The sequence below is a fragment of the Neomonachus schauinslandi genome, chromosome 12 (assembly GCF_002201575.2).
Source record: "Neomonachus schauinslandi chromosome 12, ASM220157v2, whole genome shotgun sequence".
Taxonomy (NCBI): Eukaryota; Metazoa; Chordata; class Mammalia; order Carnivora; family Phocidae; genus Neomonachus; species Neomonachus schauinslandi.
In genome coordinates this window covers 105,472,268-105,488,486 of record NC_058414.1, presented here as the reverse complement: position 1 = coordinate 105,488,486, position 16,219 = coordinate 105,472,268, and the positions used below count along the sequence as shown (strand labels likewise).

Genomic DNA, 16,219 nt, shown 5'->3' with positions numbered 1-16,219 from the left:
ACGTGGAGAACCTGGGCCCCTTGTGCACTGTTAATGGGAATGTAAAACGGTGCAGTTGCTGTTGAAACAAAATAGTTGTTCCTCAAAAAGTTAAACAGAATTACTGTAAGACCCAGCAGTTCCACTCCTGGGTCCATGCCCAAAAGAACTGAAAATAAGGTTTCAAAGAGATACCTGTACACCTACATTCATAGCAGTTCACAATAGCCGAAATGTGGAAGCGGGCGCCTGGGTGGCTCAGTCGTTGGGCATCTGCCTTCGGCTCAGGTCATGGTCCCAGGGTCCTGGGATCGAGCCCCGCATCGGGCTCCCAGCTCCGCGGGAAGCCTGCCTCTCCCTCTCCCACTCCCCCTGCTTGTGTTCACCTTCTCACTGTGTCTCTCTCTATCAAATAAGTAAATAAAATTAAAAAAAAAAAAATGTGGAAGCAACCCAAGTGTTCATCGACAGATGAATGGGTAAGGAAAATGAGTCTGTACATGCAGTGGAATTTTAGTCACCTTTAAGATAAAGGAAATTCTTCTTGCTGAGCACCAGGTGATTAAAATAAAAACTTAAAAAAAAAAAAGGTGACTTTGGGAAATAGCTGATTATCTAATACCATTCTAAAGCTAAAAAAAAAAAAAGAAATTCTGACACATGCTGCAACATGGATGAGCCATAAGGATATTATGCTGAGTGAGGTAAGCCTGTCACAAAAAGACAAATACTGTATGATTCCACTTACATGAGGTACTTAGAGTGGTCAGACTTACAGAGAAAGAAATTGGAATGGTGGGCACCAGGGTCTGGGCGAGGGGAAATGGGAAGTGGTTTCATGGGGACAGAGTTTCAGTTTTATAGGATGGACAAGTCCTGGAGTTGATGGTGGTGATGGTCGCACAACATGGTGAATGTGCTCGATGCCACTGAACTACACACTTAAAATGATGCAGATGGTCCACTTTACATTCTGTGTATTTTATCACAATAAAAAATAATTGGGAAAGATTAATTGACAGTCTGCCAGGTACCACACCTGGCAGATAAAGGTGGTTTTGTTTAGTTCTTGTCCTCATTCTTTGTGAACTTACTCTTGGCTTCCTGCCTCCCTGTGAGGCCTAATGACACAGCTGTGTAAGGGGCAACCGCTGAAGTGTGTCCACTGACAGACTCGGTTCATAGTTTTGTTCCTTATTTTGATCCTTGACTAAGGATCCTTTTATTTTATAATGTTGTCTTTGAGTTTCTGAAGTGTATAAATGTAGTAAATGTACAGAGTTGGTACCAATTACCTTTACTTTAAAAAGGAGCATTGACAGCCTCTAATGATCTGATGGAAAAATCTGCATCTTTAAAATACCAGGAACTACTGTGAACATTGTGTCATCAGTGGGATAAAAGGAAGCCCTGCTATGTCTTCAGCTCAGCTGCACCCTGGGACTGTCCATTAGGCTGATAATGAGCTTCATGAGGATGGAAACCGTATTCTCTTATTCCAGCACCGAGGGAGGATTTCTTACACATTTATTAAACATTTGAATGAATCAGTTAATGGATGCCATTGTGAAGACGCGGTCTGGCTTTCATGATTCTAGCAGTCATAACAACATATGCAGATTATGCTGCTCAGATATTTATGTCTCTAAAAAATATCTGCATTCCACTTTTTTGTGTGTTCTTGACTGGGACTTTAATTAGGTTATTGGCGGTAGAGATGGGGAAGGAGTAATTGGCAGATATTAGGAAATAAAATGATCAGGTCTTAGGGTGAAGAGAAGGAAAGTTTTGAGGTGGTTTTTTAACAGGTGGTTTTACCAGCTAGATCCAGGGTCCTGCTCAGTAAGAAGAATCTGTAGGTGCTGGCTTTAACACCAGGACATAAATACCGGAAGAATTCATCCCAGATGCCTTTCTTTAGTATTGTACTTGTGTGCTCAGACACTCTTTCCAGCATCTGTCACACTGCCCCCAGATGTCCTCCGGCAGGAGCATGATGTGCTGCTTTTGAGGGTGGGAGTCAAATCACGGAGATCCCACACAAAACATAGATGATGTTTCATGTTCGTATTAAGAATAGATGCAAGCCTGGCATTCAGCATTGTACCATATTCTTGTTTCGTTTGTTTCGTTTTGTATTAATGATTGAAAGGACTCAATCATTGAGTAAAATTGGTGCCTCAGAAAGACGCATTGTTTCTAGCCTTTGATATCCAGAGCCCTGGAACACTGCTGTTCCTTTTGACCAGGGAGCATGGACGCAAAATTTACTCCTGGTGAAATATAATCTAAGCTTTTTTTTTATGTTTTAAACAAGCACAGTTGTTTATAAAACAAATGAAAACCACATTCCATCAAGAGACTGATCCAGAAGCTGCACTTTGAGAAGTGACGTGTAATCGGTGTGGCAATGTCGAATCTGCTAGCAGGGACGTCTGTGATTCTGGGTAGTAAAATACTCGGACATGGGCCTCACATTACAGTTTTGCCTACAGGCTGGTTTTGGTTGTTTTGCTGTCATTTTACTCAGATTATGTACCTTGCAGGTCTGTGGTGATTAAGAGACAGTAATACAGAACTTCTCTGCTAGTTTTGTAGGAAACTGTGAGATTGATTTGGAGATCAAGCGATATTTTTGTAGAGCCGGTGTGCAAAGTATACAGGTAAGGTTTTTAAAGTTCTATACTCTTCTAAAATTCTCTATGCTCTATTCAAAAAGAAAAGTGAAGTTTTTATTAACTCAGAATTTCTTTGAAGTTAAGTTTTCTATTTGTAGGTTATACTTGAGAGAAACATAAAGTCACATGCTCAGAAGTCACTAAGATGATCATGTATCCTCCTTCTTGAATCAGTAAATGGCCTGTGAAATTGTCTTCTATGACGTGTTTTGGTTTTTCCATTTGAATTTAGATTCATGGTACAATGCGGGTGATCCTGGAACCATTGATTGGAGACATGCCCCTAGTGGGAGCCTTGTCTATTTTCTTCCTTAGGAAACCAGTAAGTAAACATTAATTTCATTTTTCCCATTAACTGACAAGGATATGTAAAACAGAGAAACAAAGTCTGTCCTTCTCTCACGTTTCCCTTTTCTGATAGGTGAATCCTTTGAGTGTTTTTATACTTCTTTATGCTCTTAATGGAGGGCTTCATCTCTTAATAGCTTTTTTTCCTGATCACAAAAAATAATGTTTGTTACAGAAAATTTGAAAACATAAACTTTTTAAAAAGTGTAGGTTGTAACTAACATTCAGCACGTATCACTGCGTGTGATTTATAGATATTTGCTCATCTAATCCTTATTAACTTTATGGTTGCATACTAACATAGTTTCCTTTTACTGACCAGGAACTGAGAGTCTAATTTGTCCAAGTCACAAAACCAGTAAGTCTGGGACCATAGGCTGACAGAGTTGCCGTTCTCATTCTAACCCCTAAATCTCCTTGCAGCCTCCACCAACAAAGGCTGCCATCATTCACACGCATCGCCTTTCTGTCGTGGTGTTTAATGAACTGCACAGTACGTGGTTTTTAAGAATCATGAAGGTTTTTGGTTTGGTTTGGTTTTGATTGAATTATATATATTTTATATATTTTTTTTTTTTTTTTTTTTTTTAGTTTTGCTCCACCCCAATGTTGGGCCCCGTGGGGGGTGCGGAGTCACGAATGTGACTGAGCACCCAGACACCCCTGCTGAGTTCTGTTCTAACACTGGGATAAACTGTACTAATCATCACTGCACACTGTTAGTGTGTATATACACATATATGGAATATATATGTATTCCACATTTTATTATAAGTAGTCAATACTTAGTCATTATTAGCTCAAAAATAAGACAACAAAAATGTCATTCCCGCCTAGACTGACGCCTCACCCTAGCCCCTCCCCCTCACCTGGGTGGCTCCTTATCTACAAGGCTCCTCCTTATGAGGGCTCCTGTAGCCTCTGATTGGCTTTCTGCCTTGGCTCGGTCCTCTGTACACTTCACCACTAGGGCTATCTTCCCAAGGAGCAAACAGACCTACTAGGGAGCATCTCTCCCTTGCAGACAGTCCTCGTGGTCTAGGTGGGGTCTCTCTCCAGCCTCATTTCCTGGCACTGCCCCTCAGGAGCATCCCGATTTCCAGCCACAGGGAGGAATCATAATCCAAAGATAGTGCCAGCCCCCGTCGTCTCTCATCACCTCCCTTTGTCTTTTCCTACTCCCAGAACACTGTCTTTGTCCTTTGTATGAGCCCTTCCAAAGACACAGGTAGTCAGCTTTCCCCTTGTTCCCCTGGTGCCCTCCTGTCCTGTGTGTTGTGGCATACTTCTTGTTACTCTTCGAAAGCCGCAGCCGTATCTGTCTCCATATGGCTCAGTAAATGTCTGGTGGATAAACTGACCTGTTTCTCAGTTATCTTTTCATGATACACCATTTTTATAACTTTTGTGAGTCCTTTTTGGAGGTACCGTTAACATTATGTATATTTAAAATAATATTAATTTTTATAATTTGATTTAAATAACTTAATACAAATTATTGTTGTTGTGTTTTTTTTAAATACGGGTTTATTTAGACCAAACAAATGGCATTTTTTTCTGTGTAAAAACGCAAGAATTAAGTGTCTTCACTTTTTTACCAGTAAAAGTACTACTCTCATTTGCTTTTTATTGCTTAAATAACAGGCTAATTTTGAATGTATTCTGACTACATAAAACACTAAAATTAAAAAAGGAATTAAGAAATCTGTGTTAAAATTTAATTTATTAAAATTTTGAGAAATGAAGAGCTCCCTAAAAGATTTAAAATTCATGTCTTTTTTTCGCACATACCAGTTTAAAAGCCATTATATGCTTAAGAAACTTCCTTCATTGATGAGTATAAAAAAATAATCTTTAGTAGATAGCTAAGTATTTTTGATTTACAGGGAATTTTTAACAACTAAAGACCCTTTTTCAGTTCAGAAAATAATGAAATCCAAATCTTTAAATCTCCCTCAAAACTTAGTAGTACTCTTTCTTAGGTTAGATCTTCCATAGGTATATTTACTTTAAAAATAACAGGGGTGCCTGGGTGGCTGAGTCGGTAAGCGTCTGCCTTCAGCTCAGGTCATGATCCCAGGACTCTGGGATCAAGCCCCTCATCCCGCTCCCTGCTCAGTGGGAAGCCTGCTTCTCCCTCTCCCACTCCCCCTGCTTGTGTTCCCTCTCTTGCTGTCTGTCAAATAAATAAAATCTTAAAAAAAAAAAATTGTAACTTTCAAACAAAATCTTAGTGTCAGAAATGGATGAGGCTGTGAAAAGTTCAGAATCATTCATTTCCTTATATGGTGAGTAAAGTAGCCAAACATATGCTCTGGAGAGAAGGGAATTTTTTTTTTTTCTAGTTATTTTCGACTGGAAAATATGAGAACAGAACTCACTACTGGTTGCCAAGTAATTCTTCCTCACCCTAAGTAAAAATACAGCTACAAAGATTTGGGGGCTTTTGGCTATCCAGATGATTTAGAAGAATAGTGCCAGAGACTCTTCTGAAACCTCTGCACATTTTTGTTCTTGTTGATTTGTTTCAATTAGTTTTGATAATGCACTACTTGTTTAAAAAAAAAAAAAAAACTAAGAATTTCTAAAGTGACAAACTTTCAGAGTACAATGAAAGCAGTATGTGTAATGGTTAAGTGACAGACTTGGGTTTCTCCAAGTCTGCCTTGAAGTTTGTTTAATCCTTCTAAGCCCAAGTCTCCCCATCTGTAACACGGGGACTACACGTCAGTGGGCGTCTCCCCATCTGTGACACGGGGATTACTGCCTCCCAAGACTAAATGTCAGTAGGTATAAAACAGTAGATGCCTGGGGCGCCTGGGTGGCTCAGTCGGTTGGGCGTCTGCCTTCGGCTCAGGTCATGATCCTGGAGTCCCAGGATCGAATCCCACGTCAGACTTCCTGCTCAGCGGGAAGTCTGCCTCTCCCTCTCCATTTGCCTCTACCCCTGCTCATGCTCTCTCTCGCTCTATCTAAAAACAAAACAAAACGAAATGAAAAAAACCAGTAGATGCCTGGTTCATAGTAAGTCCTCAGATTTTTAAGAAATTAAGTATTTTCCTACACATAGGTTTAGCTTTCTGGTGGGTCTTAACACCAGAAGTCAAGTATTGGTAAACACAAAAACTTGGGTGAAGGTTCTGGTAAGGGCCAGAACAAGCCAGTGTCTCTCCTTGGCCGTGTCACAGGGAACTGGCCACTCACTCATGCTAACCTGACTGTTGTTGAAACTGCCTCTGGCATACACTCGAGGGGGTGTTTCAGAATCCCCAGCTCTCTGTTAGGTCTATTCCAAGAGCACAGATTAGCCTCAAGTAAATCCAGCAGGTTTCTTCCAGAACTTATTCAGGAGATGACATGGGGCATACCCACAGTGTGTTTGTCCTAAGAGGGTCCTTCCAGCTAGCAGAGTCTTTGAACCACAGAATGCATTTCTCCATCTGTAAAAATGGAAATATCTTCCTTTTACAGTGACGAGAACTTGAGTCCTGTTAGCTACAAGTAGGTCCAGCAACTGAGGTACCTTAATCAAAGGAAGGGAAAAAGGAAAGGCTTTACTTAAATGAAAATAGCATGTATTGCTCTCTCATGAAACCTACTGGAATGCAGAATTTAAGGCCTTTGTGACTGTCTGTCTCCCATGCCTGATATGCCTTTGCTAAATTCTCTCTTCCCTCTGAGACCAGCTTCCTCTGGTCCTCCAGTCCACATGCCAGAAACAGGGCTGCCAGCTCACTCAAGAGGCAGTGCGTCTTCCTGCCTTCCTCTCCTTGTTCCAGCTGCGTCAGACGCAGACCCCTAGACTGGCTGGGAGGAGGAAGGTTGCAGTGTGTGCATCAGGCTCCCAGAAGCCAATTCCTACAGCCGTGTATAGAAGGCAGCAGTGAGGTGGAGAGGCAGGGCTGGGCAGACAAGTCCACCAGATCTACCAGACTGGAGAGGGTCCCAGACTTAGGCCACATAGCAGGTCACCTGGGAGCTTTGGCGATATTTATCCTGTCGGGTGTTCTCAGAATTTCCTGGATCAGTGGTTTGATATCTTTGATTATTTTGGATAGTCTTGCCCTACCCCCACTAGTTGGAAGAGGGGAGCTCCCCACTGCTCTGGCCTGTACTGGGTTTCAGGGCTACTGCCCTTTCAAGTGACCTTGCCGTCTCCTTGTACTTGTGTCTTTGGTGGGTCTTAATGCAGGAGTGAGTTTGCACACCTGCCTCCAGTAATTCAGGATCTCTAACAGTCAGGGCCTGGGATGGTATCCTACTCTCCCCAGACATAGAGGGTATTTTCTTCTCCTCTCCCCATCTGCAGTGAACCTTCACCTATGTGTCACTTTCCCCAGTGGCTTCTCTTCCTTACCATGGAAGGTGGAGTTTGGGTCTTTCCAGCAGCAGCTGCTCCTTCCCTGACCTCACCCCTGCAAGAAGTGTTTTCCCTAGTCTCTGTAGCCGTGCTCAGCCCACCCAGTGGGTTGCAGATGCCCTGTGTCTGGATTTCAAAGGGCTTTCTCTGTCTCACCTGCACCTGGTCTTTAGCAATTAGGATTCAACTGGAACCTCTCAATTGCCCTGCGGTGGCCTTAGCCACTCTCGGAGCTGCCTCTAAGGGAGGGTTTCAGGCTGGTGGCCCTGTCACCTCAGCTCTTCTTGTGCATTTCTGATGCGCTTTCCAGTTTTCTACATCCCAGGTGGAAGCTGGAAGTCCCAGGAGTTTCTTGGCCTTTACCACCAGTGAAAAGTGACTAATTGAAAAACTCTGGAGAAGGATGGGAGCCACCGGTCTGTATTTTTAGCAGACTTCCCATGTGATTCATGGTCTGTACTGTACAATTTAATGCACCTAGAACACCTGACATAGAGTAAGTGCCGAAATAAACAGTTGAACTATACGTTTCACTACATCCATCAGACTGTGCGTTCATGGAAAAGCAGAGAGGAGAAAGGCATGTCTGTGGTTTTCATGCAGTACACAGATTCACTTGTGTTGCTCCGTGAACATGTAACTACACTGTTGATTGCATTTCTCCTAGGGGAGCTGCAGCGACCCAGAGAGGGGGCTGGGAAATGTCTGTTTCTTCCGTTTCTCCCAGAGATCTTAGTAGTCCCAATGCAGAGGTTGGGCTGGTGACAAGGGACTCTAATTTCATTTGCTTTTCCCAAGCACTGCCTTGCTTCCAGCCCTCTTGTGGCTTCCCCCTTTATATGCTCACTTTCCGAACCTCTCTCACTCACTCATTCTCACATGTGCTCACACTCACATGCTCATTTTCTTGCACTCGTCCTCACACATGCTCTCACACTCACACACTGGTTCACACACAAGTTCTGTCTCCCCCTTCTCATCCCCCCATGGCTCTGGACTCTTCCTGTCCCTTCCTCCCCTTGCTCAAGGACAGGCCAGCTCCTCTTTCCAGGGCCTCCAATGGGTCCCTTCCCTGGGGGCTTCTTTCTTGCATTCACATCTCTTCTCAAACCCAGCTAAATCCTGTTCCTGCCTCCCTGGTGTTTGGTTTCTCTGAACTTGGGTAGCATTAAATGTATCTCCTCATTTTGACAAGGGTCATGAGAGTAAGCCCTCTGTCAGAGGTGACAGAGGGCTTACTCTCATGACCCTTGATCATCTCTAGTTAAAGTCCCTTCCAGTGGACCCACTTTTGACAGGACCTCTCATCCACCTTTGAGTGTTTCCCGAGCTTTCTGATTCAACAAGATGCCCCAGGCTCATCTTAACACTTCTTGCCCCAGTCCTGGAATCAGCTGCTTCTTCACAATCCCTTGGAAGATGTATTGAGAGGTCATGATCAGGGTGCTGGCCGCTGCTGGTTGCCCCAGACTGTGATTGCTTCTACACCTGTTCTTGGGGAGGGTGGGTACGAGGGCACCAGTAGGAGTTTGTACTGATATTTGCAATAAATTTGTATTTCACTTCTCTAACTCTGAAAAAACTTAGTCTTTCAGGACTTCTTAAAAATTTTTTTCAGGGCACCTGGGTGGCTCAGTCGGTTAAGCGACTGCCTTCGGCTCAGGTCGTGATCCTGGAGTCCCTGGATCGAGTCCCGCATCGGGCTCCCTGCTCAGCGGGGGGTCTGCTTCTCCCTCTGACCCTCCCCCCTCTCGTGCTCTCTCTCATTCTCTCTCTCTCAAATAAATAAAATCTTTAAAAAAAAAATTTTTTTTTTCCAGCTTTGGTCTATCCAAAAGAGTCTTGACTCTTCTAGCTTGTGTTTGTTTATAACTCTACACTTCCCAAAGGGATTTGAGCAGTTTTATTACTGCAACTATATGGGTAATTGAGATCATGCAATTTCAGTTAGCATTTCTTCTACAAATATAAAGCACAAGTAATTTTATTATGCGCAATATGCACTCTGATAAGAAAGCAGTTTTTCTAATCAAGCTTTTTTTTTTTTTACCCGTCTACATCCACTAAATGGAATCTTATCTTAGCCAACTATGTAGGAATTATTCTAAGTAAATACCCAAATACCCACTAGAAAATTGAGCAAATAAAATACAAATGTTGACTGAGTGGATAGAACATGTTCCACTGATATCAGGAAAATGTAAATTGAAGCAAGGATAAAGTACCATTTTTAAACTACCAAATGAACTGATTTTTAATATCTGTTTTTGGGGAGAGTATAAAGGACATTTTATACATTTAGGGTAGGAATATATATATAAATCAGTACAGGATCTTATTTTTGGGGCAATTGGGTAGCATCTGTGAACATAAAAAATAAACATATAAGGGGCGCCTGGCTGGCTCATTTGGTGCAGCATGTGACTCTTGATCTCAGAACTGTGAGTTCGAGCCCCATGTTGGGTGTAGAGATTACTTTCAAAAAATAAAAATCTTTAGGGGCACCTGGGTGGCTCAGTCAGTTGAACATCTGACTCTTGATTTTGGCTCAGGTCATGATCCCAGGGTCCTGGGATCGAGCCCTATGTGCGGCCCCCTGCTCAGCGGAGAGCCTGCTTCTCCCTCTGCCTCTGCCCCTGCCCCTGCTCGTGCTCTCTCTCTCTGTATCTCTATCAAAGAATAAATAAAAGAAATTAAAAAAAAAAGAGCACAAGCAGGGGGAGGGAGGGGCCGAGGGAGAGGGACAAGCAGACTCCCCGCTGAGCAGGGAGCCCGACATGGGACCTGATCCCAGGACCCTGAGATCACAACCTGAGCCAAAGTAAGACACTTAACTGACTGAGCCACCCAGGCGCCCCTAAAATAAAAATCTGTAAAAAATAAACATATGTCTTTGACCAAAACTTTCACTTTTTGAATGCTGGTTTGCATGTGCTACAAGAACATGTATGTAAAAAGATATTCACTGAATCAAAGAGAAATTATAAATATTCTAAGTGTCCATCAGTAGGAAAGGTATATGAATTATTTGATTTTACCAGAGGAAACAGATACTATCAAAAACTAAACAAAAAAAAGAGATAGCTTTTCATTTACCAACAAAGGACGATGACTTTGATATTTTACAAAGTGAAAAGGTGTAGGATGGTATTATGAACTAATGCATTTTGCTTATTAAAAAGCCTGTTTGATTTAATTTGGTAATTGAAATAATTTGGAAACTTAGTATTTTTGCCCTTTTTTTAAAACAGCTTATAGAAATTAACTGGACAGGACTGACGAACCTTCTCGATATCCCTGGATTAAAGTAAGTATGATGTCATGTCCTGTGCTTAGCTTGTTGTTGGTGTTGTGTGCATTTCTAGTGTCATGAAAACAACACAGAATGGGCAAGGCCACTACCGGGCAGCATCCGTGCCTCTCAGCAGGCTCTTGTGTGCGGCTCAGGTGAAGAGACTGGCTAGGCTCCGCTCTCCTAACTGCATCTGAGACATGGGACCAAGTGAGCAGGAGAGTGGGTGAGGGTGTTAGACTGAGTCACTCACCTTTCATTTTATTTTTCATTCATCGTGAAGCATCTTTCCAGCTTTGGTATTTTCTTTTTAACTTTTTTATTTATTTATTTTTAAGTAGGCTCCATGCCCAGTGTGGTGCTTGAACTCATGACCCTGAAATCAAGAGTCACGTGCTCTACCAACTGAGCCAGCCAGTTGCTCCAAGCTTTGGTGTTTTAGAAAAGTAACAAACAGCCTTTTAATATTCTGCAAGTTAATTTTTTAATTTGGTTTTTCTTATTTTCTCAGAAAAATAAAACTTAAAAAATGAATATATGTTTCAGAACTAGCCCTTTGGGGTCTTTTTAGGCTGTGCTACTGCCCCCCCCCCCCCATGCCTCCCATTGCCCACAGAGGGGTAAGTGTAGGTACTAGACCTAGGAATGTGTAGGGTCGCCCCAGGGCCTGGGTGCAAGAGCTGAGAAACCTAGAGTTTCTGCCTCACGTTACTGGGAGTCCCTTCATTATTCTGTAGCAATCTCACAGCTAAAACATGAGGAAATTTGCCCATAATAAGCTTATGAAACCATGAATGGCACATCCCTGCTATGAGGAAAGCGAAGTCTTCCTCAGGTCACAACCATCCATCTCACCTGATGGGAGGTGACTGTTTGCGATGGACCTATTGTTGCCAGCAGGAAATTCTGGAAACCTGCCTTTGTTATTTACTCTTGTATTTAAATGTTGAAATACAGTTAAACGTGTTCCTAGTAGATAACTTTCCTAATCTGGATTTTTTTTTCTAAAATAGCTCAGAAATTAAAGTGGTCTGTTTTTTTTTTTCTATTCCTATGTGCTTGTTTATGCCCCTAAAATGGCCATTAGAAAGAACTTTATATTGTTTCATTATCAGAGAAAATTTAGGACTTTAATAAAATGAGGCATAGTCCTCATAATAAAAATCTTTTTTAGGTACTGTGGCTTAATGGATATTGCAAGTTCTGTTATCTTTAAATAAAGATCTTTACAAAGAAAGGACAACTTAAAGAACTGTTGAAGTATTCATTAGGATACTTGGTTGCAAGCAACAAGCCCAACATAAGTAGACTTAAATGAAAAAGTAAATAAATGAGTAGGGGTTGTTTGGCTGGCTCAGTTGGAGGAGTGTGCAGTTCTTGATCTTGGGGTCTTGAGTTCAAGACCCACACTGAGCGTAGAGATTACTTAAATAAACTTTAAAAAGAAAGTAAATGAGTAAATACTATTAAGACGATTTATTCATTTATCCAACAAATAGGTATTGTGCCTGGTATGAGCCAGCCACTGTTCTTAGTGCCGTGGTGTAGCTATGAACGGAATGGTCACACCTGCTCTCATGGAGCTCCCACTCCTGGCTTATTCCTGGCTCATGTCACTGAGCAGTCTGGAGCATTGCAGGGTGAAGTCAGATGCAGGCAGGTGTTGCTGTTCAAATGATGCCCTAGGGCTCTCTGTCTCACTCTCGACTCTGCTTCTCTCTGCGTGGGTTTGTTGTCAGGCAGGCCCTTGCTATGAAGTAGCAGCTTCTAGCTGCTACTGTTCGCGCTCAGCAGCTTTGGTCTGAAAAGAACCTTCTTCTGCCAGTTCCAGCAAAAGTTGCCGGGCTGACTTCTGTTTGTCCACCCATCCCTGGACAAACCCTGTGATTCTGATGATCACGTACCCACCCCAGAAGAGGAACAGGGGGGCCAGGGTAGGGATGCGGGAGAAGCAAAGGAAGAACTTTCACCAGTACTTTCATCTGTGGGACCGGATGCTGGTCAGCCAGCCAAACAGCAAACCCCTGTTGCCATTTGGTGTAGAAATGTGTTTGGGATGCCTGGCTGGCTCAGTCAGGCAGCCGGCTCTTGATTTCAGCTTGGGTCATGATCTTAGGGTCCTGTAGCGAGCCCCGATTCCAGCTCCATGCTCAGCAGGGAGCCTGCTTGAGGATTCTCTCTCCCTCTCCCCACCCACTCTCTAAAATAAATAAATAAATCTTTTTTAAAAAATGTGTTTGTTCTACTTTCCTCCTTTTATATCATAGGAGGACTGAAATAAACACGGGCTTGTTGAGCAGCTACCCTGTAAATAGTATTGTATTACTTCCCTTACAGCGTGAGCCAGAGGGTATATGCTGCCTTTGGCAAGCCTGCAGCTGGGGGAGTCAGTCGCAAATCATTTATTTAAAAGAGAGAGATGGGGGGCGCCTGGGTGGCTCAGTCGTTAAGCGTCTGCCTTCGGCTCAGGTCATGATCCCAGGGTTCTGGAATCAGCCCCGCATCGGGCTCCCTGCTCCGCGGGAAGCCTGCTTCTCCCTCTCTCACTCCCCCTGCTTGTGTTCCCTCTCTCGCTGTCTCTCTCTGTCAAATAAATAAATAAAAAATCTTAAAAAAAAAAAAGAACCACTTCAAAAAACAGAGACAGACGGATAAGGGGGCGCCTGGGTGGCTCAGCTGATACAGCATATGACTTTAGACCTAGGGTTTTTGAGTCCAAGCCCCATGTTGGGCATAGAGCCTACTAAAAAATAAAAATACAAAATGAAGTAAAAGGGAAATATATATACTCACACATGTATGTCTGTATACACGGAGATATATAAATATATACACTCAGTTTTATTTAATGATGGTGTTTAGTGATAATGACAGGTTCTCTTTAAAATAGTAATAGTTTTTAGCTATTTTATATATAGATTTCTATGCATGCAGTCTATAAAATATATTTAGTATATAGAGGATTATATATATTATTAAAAATATATACTCATGTATATTAGAAATATGGAGGGAAATACACACCAGTCAGAAACAAAGCTGTGGTATAAAAGGTATATATGAAAACATCCCTTTTAAATAAAATTATATTATTTCTATAGGATATATATAATTTATACAAAATTATGTAAAACTTATATAATGTAACATTCATATGTATGTAAATTTTATGTAATAAAATATATACATATAGACTTAACATAAAATTTGAACTGTGCTTCCCAAAGATTTTCTAACAAATCTTGCCTCGAGCATTACAAAATGAACATCTACATGCTGTATTCATTGTTAAAAAATGGAACCTGGAGTATTATAAAGTAGCAGTAATACCTGAATTACTGCACCTGACCATAAATTTTGGCTGTCCCTACATGTTTCAATGAAGGACCCTAAACTGAGTGGTAAAGGTATAAGAAGGGATGAGAATTATGGTAGAAACAAAAGTCAGGTGATGAGCAGGCAGTTCCGAAGGACAAAGAGGACTAGACCCAAGAGCCGCTCTAGACCACGACAGCAGCCAGGACAAGCAGAGGGGCCAGCCACATGTCGATGCCCCCGGGGACGATTAGGAGCAGCACTGCAGGCCTGGTAATTCAGGAGGAGGCTGGCGTGTACACAGTGGGATAGAAAGGTGAGCAGGGATGAGGCCCAGGGTGGGCCTTCTGCTTTCCTGGGGGTTGGGCCTCTCAGTCTGCATGGCTGGGGTGGGTGGTGAGACGGTTGGCCTACCACCATAGCAGTTAAGGGATTCTTGAAAGCATAGCATCATCAAAGGGTCTTCTTTTCCAGCAGATTTTTCAGTATAAACACAACCAGTATTTGGGGTTGGAGGTGAATGGCAAAGTAAGAATATGCTTGGTATTCAAACTCTGAAGGACCACCTCACGTCGCTGCTTAGTGAGCATATATCCAGTGTCTGGCAGCTGAAACCCTCTCTGTCTCTTTAGTGTTAACGTCTAATTCACGGACGTATGCATAAATAGAGCTGTGTTGTCTGTGGGGTTGTGGGTTTTTCAGTCTTTTTTCTGTCTTGGACTGGAAAGTCCTAAGGTAAGACCCATTCTCTTGTCATTGCATTTGGATACCCAGCTTAGAGTGAATGTTCAGCTATTAATGATGGAGACTTTCACTCTGTCCTAGTGGGTATTTTATATGTACAGTTACTTTATATATATCTGTTAACAATTTTAACATCTGAGAAGTACTGGCAAGAAATAAGATTCTCTTAAAACTTCTCAGTTCTGGGTAAAGGTGTTGAAATTTCATTTATGCTTTCAAAAACGTCCCATGTTACTTAATTTTCACATTTACCCCAAAGAATGGGCAAAAATATATTAAAAGTACATTTGTTTCTTTATCCTCCACAATTTTATTCATATTACTGAGTTCTCTGTGCAGTGGTATATAGAATTTCAAAATTATTACAGTATTCAGTATGCAAATACAGTGTGAAGAGAGAATAAACTAAATTCTTTTACTTGACTGGAAGCTATGCAAAAATAATGAGAAATTTAATGTAAGAAACATGGAATGGGTAGGTGGATGTTTGTTATGGTATTCTTTGCACTTTTGTGGCTGTTTGAAATATGCTAAAAAAAAAAAAGAAAATGTAATGTGTCTTAGTTGATATTAAATCAATGATGAAGTCACACAGGAACATATGAAACATTATTTAGAATATTGTGAAATGTAGCCAGAATGTTACCTTGTGTTCTCAGCTGTACTTCTCAGCTATATATATATCCCATGGCCATATGGCCGCTAAAGTATTGAATTACTGTCTTAATGTTGTCTTTGAAAAATTAGACAATTCCGACCTTGTAAATGGGGTGTTGTATCATGTTTGTGGTAAGTTTGCTGTTAAAGCGATAACTAGTATTGATATGCCTGATAGTTGATTTGTTCTTTTTACCACCCACCTAATAGTGGTCTGTCAGATACGATCATTCTGGATATAATATCAAACTATCTGGTGCTTCCCAATCGGATCACCGTTCCTCTTGTCAGTGAAGTTCAAATAGCTCAGTTGCGGTTTCCTATACCAAAGGTAAGTACTCCTGAGCACCCATTGGCACTTAGATACAGAGAAGCTTATCACATAGTTGGATGTTGTAACTTCTCGTGGTTCTCTTAACAGTGACCTTGCCACATGGATCTTGATGGGGTAGTTTGTCCTGTCACACTCCTTAGGAGATTGGCCAGTGTGCATCAGAGACTTCAGGGCAATTCTTAAACCTCAGCCATGAATGTCCAAGGTGCTTAGAGGGATTTAATTCTGCAAATATTATTGCAGGTCATAAAGGACTGCTGTGAGGGCTTAGTTATCTCAGAAAGCACATACTGTTTGTATTATCAAAATGTAACAGCTTAGTCTAAGTGATGGGCACTTTGTATAATGACTGGTACAGGGTTTCTCTCGGCGGTGAGAGTGTGGTTGCCTCTGGAGTCCTAAGCACCGTGGCAGAAGCAGTGCTGGTGTTAGAACTGCCCTGGACGGGATGGAAGGGCAGGGCCTGGATCTCCGTCACAGCCCTGGGGTCTAATAGCAGCTTTACTTTTTGG

The 16,219-nt window shown here is 42.0% G+C and overlaps 1 protein-coding gene across 8 annotated transcripts in view; it reads left to right on the top strand.

The window, feature by feature from the left end:
- Positions 1 to 16,219, top strand: part of ESYT2 (extended synaptotagmin 2) — an 83,781-nt gene that overhangs the window by 36,644 nt on the left and 30,918 nt on the right. For all 8 annotated transcript variants that reach the window (XM_021693003.1, XM_021693001.1, XM_021693004.1 and 5 more), the window contains exons 5-8: positions 2,570 to 2,642; positions 2,890 to 2,979; positions 10,617 to 10,672; positions 15,584 to 15,704. In XM_021693003.1, the coding sequence (XP_021548678.1) occupies positions 2,570 to 2,642; positions 2,890 to 2,979; positions 10,617 to 10,672; positions 15,584 to 15,704 (340 nt within the window). The remainder of the gene's footprint in view (positions 1 to 2,569; positions 2,643 to 2,889; positions 2,980 to 10,616; positions 10,673 to 15,583; positions 15,705 to 16,219) is intronic.